General features: G+C 50.8%; 1 protein-coding gene across 1 annotated transcript; it reads left to right on the top strand.

Annotated features, from left to right (window-relative positions):
- The first annotated feature begins 262 nt into the window (after positions 1–262).
- Positions 263–6,669, top strand: LOC126518314 (uncharacterized). The gene is made up of 3 exons (XM_050168159.3): positions 263–4,140; positions 4,927–5,350; positions 5,948–6,669. The coding sequence occupies exons 1-3, from the start codon at positions 3,254–3,256 to the stop codon at positions 6,458–6,460; spliced, it is 1,824 nt and encodes a 607-aa protein (XP_050024116.1). The 5' UTR covers positions 263–3,253; the 3' UTR covers positions 6,461–6,669.
- Positions 6,670–13,836: the final 7,167 nt, after the last annotated feature.

Here is a 13,836-nt window from a genome sequence, read left to right as displayed (position 1 = left end):
GGAGAGTTTCCAGGATCGTGTACCCGTCACACGGAATTTGTTCCGTTTTATTTTTAACCTATTTCACGGCGTTTCTGGGAATGCATTCGTTAGTGCTTTTGGTGTAGCGATGTTCATTCAACATGGACGGATACTGTGCGCTGCCCACGTGTTCAGAGAACGTCGAAAAGCTGCAAGCTTTGCTAACCGCAGCGCGAAGATTTGTGTGCTCAGCTTCACAGTTAGATCGCAGGGGGGGGGGGGGGGGGGGTGTAGATATTGATCTGTTGCGTTATCTACACGAGGTTTGACTTGCGCGTATCAATCTTGGTTGCATGACGGAACGCCTTGAATTGATCTTTCATTTCCGCAGTCTTGTCATCAAATAAAACCTTTGGCTAGCACCGTTGCCAAATACTGGCCAAATTTCAATTTTTACCGACAGCTGTTCGCGATGCGCTGAGGATACATGCATGAGGAAACGAGTGCAAGCATCGCAATGTTGCTCACATTGCTAAATTAGTTCCCAATTGCACAGTTAGAATACTGCATCAACTTTTCCTAGCGCCTCTTGATCTACACGGAACGATGTCAAAATTTCATTGTGCTTACAGTCTCATCACATTACAACTACAGCAACTTTATTGGAGTTGTCTTACTACGATGGGGAGAGGGGGGATATTTGCAATACAGTCGGCGTACAGCGGCGGCCTTTGCATCGAGCAGAAAGTGAGATGCGCTACCGGCATCTCACTGCGTTAAGCGGAACTAGTTATTGGCCGTTAAGGTTTTGTAAAACGCGAAATAGAAAATGCTAACACGAAAAGGTGACTGAGGTTACACGGAAGAAATAACAGTGCGTTTGAGCGGCTAGCTTCTTAATGTAGCGCAGTGCTCTGCTCCGCGCAGGGCTCTGCTTGGCCACAGAACAATGTTTACAACCTCCAAGCCCACTTCCCGTGTCTGCATTTGGGCTTGAAATGCCGCGCTAAAAAAAAAAAAAAAAAAAAAAAAAAAAAAAAAAAAAAAAAAAAAAAAGACGTTTCAGAGTATTCCGACTTCGGTCTTTTGCCGAGTAATCATGAGGTTCTTTCTTTCCTTCTTTCTTTCTTTCTCTTTCTTTCTTTTTTTTTCTTTCTCGCCTACGCTCGAAATGCGACGTCCTCTGACACTTCTTCTTCCACTGACAATCCCATCTATGACGTTGTCATTTTTGGTACACTTGTGACGGGGCCTGGGGCTGCACACGATACGAGGTCTGTCCGAGTGACCGGCGAGAAACGTCGCGTGACCACCGCTGACCGGCGCGGCTTCGAATTACGTGCGGACTCCCAAGAAGGAGAAAAAGAAAGCAAGCTGTCAGAAAGATAGTAGACAAGCGGAGACAGCTCGCACTGCAAGGGAACGAAAAAAAAACGAAAAAAAGAAACCAGGAGAGCTAAGAGAACTGCATAGGGTGACGACAGAGTGGCGGGCGATGGGAGAGCGCGAACAGCGGTATATGTACAGGCGACGTAGGGACGAGACGACATTCGGCACTTCCACACCATTGACGATGCTTCCGCGCCTCGTGGTTTCGGGTTTCCGCCGGGAAGAGACAAAAAAAGATCATTATTCTAAGTTATCCCCGTCAGTATACCGAAGCTACAGCGCTCTGAGATTGCAGACTTTCGCCTTCGTACTTTTGTAAATTTTCTTTTGTCTTTCGTTTCGCGTGGCATCGCTCAACGCCAAGACGCGCGAATGTCAACCGTCGCCAGAGATAATAAAGATGGCAATTTTCGGAAGCTCCAACCGTTGTGAAGGATACGGCGAAACGCGAGGACCCGTAGATCTTTGTTCATTGATGCGCCATCACCGCAACAATTTCTCATCCCTATTGGACCCCCAAGGGAAGGAAAAATAGGCGATGCTCAGAGTTAAGGCAGTCCACGCTTACTTCTTGGAAAGATAACCCGGGACTTTTCCCAGGTAGACCGGCTATGCCGTTTATCATTGTGTTGTGTTTAGTTGGCCACTTCGCGAAAAAGTTGGGCGCTCTTAGTATGCTGTTGTTCGACCGAAAGCTGTGAGGGTTCAGGCGTAGAAACGCGAGATGTAAATTCTTAGTCTCGCTCCACGTAGCCTCCCACATAGTGAGTGGAACGTTCTCACGAATAACTCGCGTTTACTTAGTGGAAGAACGATACATAGTAAGCAGATAGAATGAATATTCATCAAACTGAAGAGCTGATGCTCAAAAAAACATTTATTCAACATAGGATCATCAATTTTTTTTCTCAAAAATACGTTTCACTTAGCATACCTCAAGTTGAACGAGATTAAGGGTCTATGAAGAGCTTGTGTTGGAGCCGACAGACGCGTTATAAACGTGGCACAAAACAAACGAAGCGCTCGTCTGTGTCTGTCAGCGCCAACACAAGCTCACCGGGAAAGCCCAACTCGCTCAAATCACCAACTCTGACGGGATTAAATTAAAAAATTAACACTTCTGAATTTGACTCCGCTAACCGATTGATATCGTATGCAACGGGAGCAGTAACAATATTCACGTCCGCAGTTATATTAAGCGCTAAAAGAGGCTTGTGTACTTTCTTGCGAGGTCGTCTTCACGTACACTGTGGAAATTGGTCAGGAATGCGTTTATGCGCCACGAGACAGTACCAGTATACGTCGGCAATGGAGCACGCGCTGCTAACTCGCGTTTTCTTTTCATTCTTTTTTTTTTTTGATATCGGAAGCAGGAAGAAAACCTTCCGACACTTTTCACTGCAGTAACGTGTACTTATTTATTTATGTTTTTGCCAATATTGTGACTTTCCAATATTGTGACTTTTCATACTCATGGACAAACCGTGTGATATTTATTTTCTCCTGTTCTCTCCTTGCTTTTCACCAAGTACCTTTCGTGTTCCCTTTCTTTCTTTATTTTTGTTGCTTTTGAAAGGCGGGCTGTTCTTGCATTCGTTCATGCCATTTAACCCCACCCCATTACTCATTAGGTTACCTTATTACTTAGCGATTCCTTTCGATCACTTTGAGATCAGCGCCCTTCCAACTTTCATACACCCGTTCTTTCAACCACCGAGGTGGCAGCAAAACGGTCATATGCATCAGCTGCGTTGAGGCTCGCGCGTTCCTTCGATCTCTCGCTAGCTCGCCCTCGTGTATCGCGTGCCCACGCCCCGATCTGCGCGCGCCTCCAGCCTGTCAGCCTTCGTTTCGCCCGTCTCGACGAACCGCACTTCGCTTCTGCTGACGCGGCAACGCAGTCATGAGCGAGGAGCCAGCGAAGACCGATTCGAAGGCGCCCCACGCCGGCGAGGGAACCAAGAGCGTCGAGCACGCCACGACGGAACCGCCCAGCGATCACGGCGCCGCAGAAGCCAGCGCCGAGCGTGCTGTCTCCGAGACGGGAGCCGAGCGCGCCGGGAAGACGACGAGCGTCGAGCGCACAGGATCCGAGATCCGCGCCGAGCGCGACAGCAAGAAGTCGATCGGCGAGCGCGACGCATCGACAAGGAGAGGCAAGCAGGGTGGCGGAAAGCCGAGTGTCGAGCACACGGCATCCGAGATCCGCGCCGAGCGCGACAGCAAGAAGTCGAGCGGCGAGCGCGACGCATCGAAACAGAGAAGCAAGCACGGCGGCGGAACGCCGAGCGCTGAGCGGCCCAAGGCCGAGCCCGAGGCGAGCAGCAGACGCGACCTCAAGGTGGAACCGAGCGCCGCGGTGGGCGCTGCGGTCGCGCCGCATCTGCCCGCCTCGGTCGACGGCACCGTTTCCGGAGGCAGCAGGGGCAGGCTGATCGAGATCGCCGCGTTCGCGACGGTGGTCGTCGTTGTCGCCCTGATCGCCGCCGCCATGTTCAACTCGGCGTACGGCCGCGTCCCCAAGGCGACGGGGCAGCACACAGAGGACGACCCGCTCCAGACGGCCATCTACCGGCGCGGCCGCTCATGGCACGGGTACGGGCCGCAGCTCCTGGTTTGCACGCTGGGAGAACGCCGCAGTGTCGCCTCCCCGGAGTCGCTGCCGCCGGACGGCCTGTGCGACCTGGTCTTGTACACGCATGTGGAGTCGCTCGGCGCCGACTTCGACGAGGGGGCGTCGGCCAACCTGCGAGCTCTGTGGACCCGCGCGAGCACGGCCGTCAAAACCAGGTTCGCCATTTTGTTTTTGCCTGGCTTCGCTCGTGCCAACGGTCGCCGCATCTTCTCTAGCGGACGCATACGTCTATGGCTGCAGTAAGCTTAGTAACTGCAGTCCTAAGCGAACTCTCGACCTACGAGTGTGTATAACGGGTTCGTGATTGTACCCGTATGGGCGTGCGACTAGCAGCCGTTTGAAACGAGCGAAAATTCGTACACTTGGCACGTTTCGACTAAGTAATGTTCGGTCAGGTTAGTTACTTTCAGTTTGCACCACGTCGCGTTCACTTCAAGTCGACTTAGGTCACTTCCTCAATATACAGGTAACAGAGTAATTTAGTTTTGCTGGTGTAGTCTTCGTATACGCTCCTGTCATCCAGTGAATCTTTGTTTTTAAAGCTTAGTACTAGTTTTGGAACCTGACTGCTTAGATAATCTCTTACTTTAGGCACATCATGACATATCCCATTTGAAAAACTCCTTTATATTACTCAAATTTCACTCACCGCGAACATCTGTCATTCGTTTTGTTTCAGGTCCACCAATGCGCAATTACTTTCGCTCCATTCGTCACTCCTCGCGAGAAGCTGCGCATTCTTTCCTTTTGTTGTATGGCCCTTTAATGTATATCTTTCTTTTATTTTTGTTGTTTTTGGTAACAACCCTCATTACTATATTAAGCCTGTTATGTATGTTCATAAATATTTAAATTGCAACGAAACTAAATAAAAAGAATACATTTTAGGGGGACAACACTTGGGCAGAAACGCATGCGTTCCATTCTCCTTCCTTCGGCAGATTCGGCTACTCGTTCTCCGATTCGCTGCTGCCAGTCGACGAACGACAGCTCGGGGCGTTCGTCCGAAAGGCGGTCGACGACAAGGGGATCACAGCGTTGGGAATGCTCGACGCTCGCCAGGACGGCGACGTCGGCAACGCCTCGTACGCGACGTTCGCCGCGGCGCTAAACTCGACGGCCAGGCAGCTGTCCAAGGGCAAACGGGTGGCGCTGGTCTACGGAATCCGCGTCGATTTCGACACGGGCACGCGCGGGGTCGAGTTCTGGCACTGGCACGCCGCCATACTGGAACACGCCCACGTCCTCGTCTACCAGGCGCACTTCGTCCTGCCGGTGCAGAACAACAGCGCAAAAGCGAAGTGCAGGGTCAGGTTCCCGTCGCCGAGGTTCAAGCAGGTCAAAAAGAAGGACAAGACGATGCAGGTGAATTGGTTCGCGGTCGCGTAAGGCGAGGCAGCTGTTTATATCGGAGATCTTTCAGTCCCATCGTCCGAGATCGAGTGACGCGTCATCCCATCTCGGAGGCCGTGCTTAACTCGTGCCAGTCGTCAAATCTCAAGTTTAGAATCTGGGCACGGTGACTGGCGAAAAAACATCGCCGTAGGGAGTGGACTTGCTAACTGTCGTGCCACCTGGAGACAACAAAGTGCAAAGCGCCGCTATACCGAGTACCAGATCACTAAAAAAAGAACCAGAAGTATTATTACTTCGCAGTAAGGGAAACGAGATCAGCAGCATTGTAAACCAGCAATTTCTGACGGCTGTCGTATTCCAGCCCGTTTTAACTGCCGCGATGCAGTAGTGTATAGCGAAGCGCGTTCATTTCTTTTTTATTTCGCTTGTTGGTACGGGTCAATCAGGCAAAGTGTGCGTAGTTTCTTTTAGTCGAGAAGTAAAAAAAGAAAACATTTAAGGCGATATGCAAGCCAGAAAACCGTACTAGGAGTTGAGGCGTCAGTGCTACAATAACGTCCACGCCATGTCTCGACGTAAGCTTTGGCGGAACGCTCGTCGGCGCAGGACGGCGTGGCGGCAATCGACACGGCGCTGCACTTTCGGCAGCCCAGTCTCACCACCGACATCTGCCTCTCGATCGCGCTCAGCGTCCACCGGTTCTCGCTAGAGAGGGCCCCCTCCGAGGGCAAGGAGCTGGGCGCCAAATGCGTGAGCGCTTCGGCCGTCGCGTACGGCGACGTCTGCGCCAATGGCACCGGCGTCGTCGCGCAGGGCCACAACCTCACGTCCATCGACGTCGCCGAACGGACGCTAAAGGTTGCCGGCGAAGGCGTGCTTGTCAATCGCAAGGAGGACAAGCTGTTGGACACGTTCGACGACGTCGAGACCCTGGCCCAGAAGCTGCGCACGGCCAAGCTGGCGCTGTCCCTGTCTGCCCAGCCGCACTGGTCCTTCTGCCTGGCCGCCTTCAACGTGGAGCACGCGGACAGCGAGGGGGCGTGCGGCGGGCACGGCTTCGAGAGGCTAACCGTCGCCAGAAGCTTCCTGCACGGCAAGCTGAGGTGGCACAATGACTGACCGTCGTCTCCTCTCCCTTGCCGCCCCTCCCCCTCCCGACGGATATTATTAAAAGCGACCTTCGCAAACAATTCTTGTCACGTGGTGCGAGAGACGCGCCATTTTATTCGATTTGTATAGGAAATATTTGCGCAGTGGTTTGCAAAGATGGAAGAGAACGAAAAAGGAAACGAAAGAATATTGATTTCTATAAGATGTTGATCTCAACTGTCAACTACTGGACCGCACCGCATCCAGGACCGTATACCGCATCCACGTTTCTGTTACGTTCGGTTTTTTCGTCGTTACGTGGAATTTCCGCGAAACTATCAATGAACCTTTGAGTAACGGTCAGTTGCAGTAATTACTTGAAGACTGACTTCCAGTTGTTCATCTTAAGATTGATTGATTTCCCAATAGAAATTGGTACGTATCCCTTCCCCCCTCGAAGACGTTTACTGTGCAAAAGCAAACACTGCAGTCGTGTCCGTAAATATTGCAAGTGCTGCCTGCGATAGCCTTTTCATGCCGACCGCTGTCACGAAGAACGGGCACCTGAACGTCGGCCAGTGACGAACGGAATGGTAAAAGCAATGCTGTAGAATTTGTTGGCACACTGTCTTACGTTAGACGGTGTGCCATCATATTCTACAGTAGAGCGTGAGAAATTGCCGGGACGCCTGTATAACACGCTGCATTCCCCCAGTATTTACAGGACCCTAGGCGGCGTTGGTTTCATAGTCCAGCATTGTTGTACGAATACGAGGAAAGGCGCTTACCCAACACAGAACTTTCCTTCCTTCTTTTTTTTTTCTTTTTGACGAATACCGGCCCAGGCCAATTCGGCGGCAGAAGAGGGTTCTCTGCGATTGGACGAAAACGCAGAGACTGGCGAGACAGGCGGGCAGAAACACACCGCAGTGTAGTGCACGGTCTGTGCCGGCGGTGTGCGCGAAGTCGAGCAAGAGGAGGAGTTGGAAGAGAAGGGGGAGGAGGAGGATCACAGTACGTAGTAAGCGCAGTGCCGTTCCGGCCGGCCAAGAAGAGCGGCCTACTTAGCTGCAGCGCCGGCCGCTCTTCGGCTTGGAGCAAGCACGACGCCCCGTTCTCCTTCGTTCCGAGAAAGAGAGAGGGGGGGGAAAGCAGCGCGCTAAGTGAGCGCTAAGTGCGACGGGTTACGCGCTCGTAAAGGGGCCGCGCCGACGCGCCGTAAACGCCCACCTAACCAAGACGAGTGGCGTCGCGGCCGCGGTCCGTCTTGGCTTCCGCGGAAGTGAGTGGCTTCCTTCGGGCCTGGACGAGCGGCTCGAAGCCGAGCCGCGGGCTTTGTAGACTTCCGCACGACCGCCGCGAAAGCGTCGGCGCATAGTTAACGCCGGAGTGGCGTTCCAGCTCTCCGTCAGCTATTTACCTGCGTTAGACGGCGCAGTTATTGGGCGGGGCTGCCGGAAATCTTTGCTGTCCAGCGTAGATTCCGGGGACCAGCTTGACCGGGTCAGATGAGACCGCGCCGTGCGGTTACGTCTCGCGGGGTCCTGGACTGGTGACCCTACCCGCGGCCAGGGCCTCCCGCAGGGAGTGGCTCGGTGCGATTGCGTACCCTTAAAGTGTGTCCTCTCTCTCTCTCTCTCTCTCTCTCCGCAAATCTCCCAACCCAGCACAATAAGGTGCCCAAGTTGACGAAAAGTGGTAAGAGCTGAGTGGAGCAAAAACAAAATACAAATGAATAAATAAACATGAATAAAAACCGCAAGAACAGCACGCCAGCAAACCAACCAACCGGCCAATGGCCAACGTCTCGTTGTTCAACAGCAAAGGCAAAGTGTGAACAGTGCGACTTGGATCTGACGTGTTTGCTATATGTGGGACAGCGCCCACGCAGGTATCTCCTCCTTTCCTATATTTCGTTTCGTTTTCTCTTACCACTTCTATTCCTATTTCCTTTTCCCAGCCCGGAGGGTAGCTGACTGCGGATATCATCTGGTTAACCTCCACATATTATCTTTTTCTTCGATCTTTCTCTGACTAAATGATCTTGAACAACTCCGCCCGTCAACATATTAGTAAGAAAAGTTGCGAGAAAAACAGCAAAGAAAAAGAAAATACTCTAGCTTCGTAAAATATAATAACGAATACAAAGCGTATAAAATAAGCCGAGTGCATTCAACTCTGGACTAAAGATGATATGGCATACAAGCTACAAATTAGAGTAGGTATCGAAAGGAAATTCATTATTAATTCATTAAGAGAGTAGCTGCATCCAGACGCGATGATCGGTAAGAAGCAAACGAAAGGACAAGCAGAGGCTTCTGGCCAATGAAAGTACGTGGTCATTGCAGGACGATGACAACAGGACAAGCACTCCCGAAAGAAAATAAGTAAATAAATGTGGTTGCATTACGGATGAAACCCAGAAAGAGTAGCGGGAAAAAAAAAACAACAAGGGCAAACAAAAACACAAACCAGGAAACAATGTACTGCTCGCACATAGCAGGAAAAAAGGATTGGCGTCACAGGGATGGCATATCTCAAAACACGCGATCGGGTGACCCCGTCCCAATTGTAATATTAATCATCCTAGCAACAGAGGCAGCACGGCACCGCGAAGCTGCAAGAGCCGCAGCAGCAGCTCGCATGCCCGCTCGCAGGGTGCAGACTGACATGCGGATGAATCAATGTGTCACCGAGGGATGATGCCTCTGATCCCGAGGCAACGGCGTGTTTTCCACGTTGCGCAGAAACTACCGCTTGGTGAGGAGGGCGTTTTTTCTTCCTTTCTTTTTCTTTCTTTCTACTCCTCTCATTTTCTTATCCGCTCACTTCTTCTGACTGCCAGCTCGTTCTTTGCCAACATCTACCACTGCATCGCGGCTTATTCCTTCCAGCTACTCCCCCCCCCCCCCCCCCCCCGTTCGCTCGTCCCCCTCCCCGCGCTCTCTCGCTTCTCGTTCGATCTCGTTCCGACGAGAACGAGGGAATGGCTTGCAAGTGCGTGCCACCCCGCGCTCGAGCGCGTGTGTGCGCGCGAGAGTGTGCGAGAAAGGGCGAGAGCGCAGGCTTCTCTCCGGCAGCAAGCCGCATCGTCGTCGGCGGGAGAGTTATTTTCCTTATGTTTCCGTCCGGACCCATCGTGCTTGGATAAGAGCCTTTCGCGCGAAGAGGGAAAAGAAAGGCCAGATGGCGGGGCAGCAGCAGCAGCAACGCTGGTGGTGGTGGGCTCGGCTTGACTTGTCTCTCGGATCGGCTACAGGCCGTCCGTCCTTCAGGGGCCGGCTCCTATCGCGCCGACAAGGAGAAACTTTGACGGCTCCAACGGCACGGCCTGCTATATACGCGTCCACCGGACGAGCTATACCACTTCACCCCCCCCCCCCCTCGTGCCCACCTCTCGCAACATCGTCGTGTAGCCAGCTCCCTCTTTTTTTTCTTCCTTCATCCTTTTCTCCCACTTCTTCCCTTGTAATTGGATCTCCGCGCGTCCAATAACAGCCAATCACAAAGAGCTCTAGCTCGCTAGCCCATCCCCACCACTTCGGCCTCTCTTCTCCCTCAAGAGCCCCTGCTTCTTCGCTTCGCTTCTGCGTCCGCCGCTTTGAGTTCCCTTTTTATTCTTTCCCCTTTTCCCCAACGTCTTATGTTGCTTTCCAGCCCTACCTTTTTTGCGTCCTTACGGGAAGAATGTGCCGGCCGGAAAAGCTCGATCCGTAATGACAAGATACAGCGGCAGCGTTGCCGCTCTCGCTGGCAGCGAAATCGTCTCATCCCCACGCCCCCCACTTTCCTTCCCTACGTACGCTTCCACTTCTCCCCACCGCTTCGCCTTCTCCCTCTTCCCCGTCCCTTTCCTCATCGACTGACATCTCTCGCATTTCCGCGAAACATGCGAGACGACGGACGAGGAAATCTGCTGGTATATAGTAGCGCGCGCGCGCCCGTATCAAAACAGCCTTTTACCGAGTCTGTTCGGAGGCGAACGAGGCTTCTAATTAAAGTTGCCGTTGCTGCTTACGCAGCTTCGCGTTCTCGCAAGCGTATCGCTTCTTAGGGAGTGCGTTGGCATTTCCTGCGAGCTCCCTTGCGTTTCGGGGAATTTGCGGCTAGCGCGTTGCCTAATATGCCTTGCAATTTCACCGACTGAGTTTTGGCAAACCTTCCAGTCCTGTCATAGATATTTCTTTTTCTTTAATACGTGTGCACATGTTGATATGTTAATATATATATATAAAAGCTTAAGTGCAGTACCTAAACTTTCTCCCTACAACCTAAAAAGCTAAAGGAAACGACTGGTTGACGTCCGTGCTCACCGGCGCTTCGAGGACATGGAGTATGAATAAGTACTAACCTTTGAATACCAGTTATGGCGCGAATGAACACATTTCGTCTCTTTCCACGATAAAAGATAAGCGAGCGTAACGAAACACTATTGTTCCAATAATAATGAAACACTGTTGTTGATTCACTACAGGACCTCCGGGTCTGCCTTTTCTTGCGCAATGTGTCCAATTTCACTACGGCCAGTCGCCGTGCGGCATCGTTCTACAACGCGTGCTGAAGCATTGCACCCTCGCGCAGCGCATATCTCTTTACATCACCCAGCGCACCCTTTTTCACGCTTTCCCGGTCGCTGTAATGAATGACGTCAGCCTTACAGACTATAGCCCTGTCTTTCTATTTTTTTCCTTATCTCGAGCCGTAACCCCTACCCGTACTTTCCCGAGCGCCCCTTTTTCAGCATCCGCTGTTCCTACCCACCCCTTTCAGGTCCTTTACGCTGGACCGCTCATTTCTAGCCCTTCCAAGCGAGGGAAAGTTACCACTGCGCTGCCCACTCTGCGCTGATGAAGGAGATTGGAACAACCCTACCCTTCGAACACATCCAGCCGCTCCCTCCATTTTTTCCCCGCTCGCTTAGAGATCATTACATGTCATTCAGACATCCGGTCGAAACTGGACCACTGACAGCCTCCTCTACGCCCCCCGAACCCCTACCTCCCTCCCCACTTCCCGTCGCTCGCTTGCAATCTGTACGCTTTGCGCGCTTGCGACATCCGCTAAAACTAAAACAACGAAACAAAGAAACAACTCTACAGCACGCAAAAGCAAACAGCCAAAGACAGGATTTAAGCAAGCCAACTGGGCGTTTTAACACCTTGAAGAAAATTTTGATCCATGCAGCCGAGTAGTTTAAAACACCAATCATCAGGACACGTCAACCGCTTCGAGCGAACTGAAACGAACGCCCGGTTGGGCCACTGGCATATTTGAACTTTTACTTCGGACAGAAAGAAAAATAGCCCCATTGCAAAATACCTCTATGCACTTTAGTATGATCTTATATGGTGAGATGGTTCCATATGACAACATACAGGTTTTCATACCGGGTCTCATATGACCACGTAGGATTATGGATACAGGACGTATGGAGTATACGGATTTCACCAGTAGGGAAGGGAGGGAGCCGGCTGAAAGGGAGACGACGTCTGCCTACTCTTAAGCAAGGACGAGATGAAGTCGCGACAGACAATAACAAGCAGCTGTGCCCGTTTATATTGAATTAATGGTTTCAACTGCAAACATCTTGGAACTTTCACGAGTGGGTGGGGAAAGCTTGACGCACCCGAAGGCCTTCCAACCGCGCGCAGCGCACAACAATAAATAATAGCAGCTTCTCCATCAAACGTGACATTGTGCAAGCATCGGCTGACCAACAAATGTCCCCACGCAATTGAAGTAACTTGCACCGCGAATTCAAGGAGGTCTGTAAATTCAAACACACAGAATCCACATGAATTAAACGATATCATAGGTGTCCTGGATATAAGTGCATGGCGCTCCGAGCAAGTGTAAGAGAAGGACAGAAGAAAATGCCAAAATTTGGTTTGTGTTGTCAGATCTCCCATGGCTTTCATAATTTATACGCTCTCCCTCTCTCTCTCTCCCCTGACTTCCTCCTTTCCGCAACAACAACCGCTGGCACCATCTTTGTGTCATGCAGTGCTGGCGAGGCCGGTCAGAACGCGGGGTTGGGTTCGGGGAGAACCGCACATAGAAAGGAACCCCTTTTTTCCCGCTATCCAGGCAGACGGCTGGGGCTGCGATCGGTTTTACGCTCTGCGTCTTTTAGTTTTCGTTTCTTCAAAGCGGTACTGACCAGCCGATGATTCATCCCAACGGGCGACGCTGTATCTGAAAGTGCCATAGAAAGAGTGTTCCCTGTGAAAGAGGCTTTCTTTTTTCTTTTTTGCATGTGATGTTGATATTTTGTTAAACTTTCTCCTTGCCCTATCTTTGTTTTGCTGCGAAAGCTGAAAGCTAAGCAAAGATATGTAGCGGAAGGACCAACGCAGCGGATGGCGATCACTTCTCCCTTTCAGTTGGGAGCTTTAGAGTTAGCGTGCGCAAAAGACCAGACACCATTGTGGGTTTTTCGCCTACTTTTGTGTTCCCCTTGCATTCTCATGAACACCGGGTGGTTTCCGACCCCTAACTTGGGGTTCTCTACTAAAGCTATCTACTAAACTCCCTCCGCTTTGCACAGAAAGCACAGCTACGAAGAGACTTTACTTCCAGAATTGAAATAACTTTACACTGAAGCAATCGGTAATGCCATGTCACAGGTTCACTTCAACACAAGCACACAGACGATAACAGTTTACACTGTAAAATAATTTACACGCTTAAAAGTGAATTACGGTGTAAATCTGTCTAGGACTCCCCTCAAAAACACATTTACAGCCTTATTCACTTTTAAGGGTGTAACTTGTTTCACAATGTACCATTGGTTTGGTTCAAAACTAATTTGATTTGGAAGCAGAGCGAGCTGTTAAATGCGCTTCCTGAATCGTGGCTCGTGTTACTGTTTGGATTTTTGAAGAAACATCAATTATAGCGCAAAGCCGCCTACAAACGTTTGCTCGATACAGGATTTTCTAAATCGTTGAATTCCAGCGAAATCAAAGTCTCGGATTCAAAGTTTCAATCTGCAATCGTTCTCGTCACCTGCATAATGCTATAAAACATAAAAGCGCCATGCCTTACCGGAGTACTGACATGACATTGTTAACGTTCGGACGCTCTGTACCTTAGAAATAAATGTTGTCAAGTGTCCGAGCATCCGAAATCATTTGCCGTAATACTTGTTTCTGCAAACTGGTTTGTTTCTCGACCCATCTAGAGTCGCAGGACATTTGTTTTTTGTTTTTTAATTTATTTATCAATGCCATCGTACTTGCCCTTAGTGCTTTACGACGCCTGCAAATTGCCTCCATCTCATGACGTCACGATAACGTCGATGACGCCTATTCCGACATTTCGAGCCCAGCTTTAGTATGAAATCAGGACAGCTTATACACTCTCATTGTAACGAACTCACCAGTACAGGAAATCGTTATAGGCAG

This window comes from Dermacentor andersoni, chromosome 11 (assembly GCF_023375885.2).
Source record: "Dermacentor andersoni chromosome 11, qqDerAnde1_hic_scaffold, whole genome shotgun sequence".
NCBI classification, from domain to species: Eukaryota; Metazoa; Arthropoda; class Arachnida; order Ixodida; family Ixodidae; genus Dermacentor; species Dermacentor andersoni.
Note: the sequence above shows the minus strand (reverse complement) of the source record. Positions and strands in the feature narration are given on the sequence as shown.

Excerpts from the sequence above, each read along its gene's own strand:
- LOC126518314 (XM_050168159.3), top strand. The coding sequence starts at position 3,254 with ATGAGCGAGGAGCCAGCGAAGACCGATTCGAAGGCGCCCCACGCCGGC. Across the intron at positions 4,141-4,926 it reads AGCACGGCCGTCAAAACCAG|ATTCGGCTACTCGTTCTCCG; the intron begins GTTCGCCATTTT and ends TTCCTTCGGCAG. Across the intron at positions 5,351-5,947 it reads AGAAGGACAAGACGATGCAG|GACGGCGTGGCGGCAATCGA; the intron begins GTGAATTGGTTC and ends TCGTCGGCGCAG.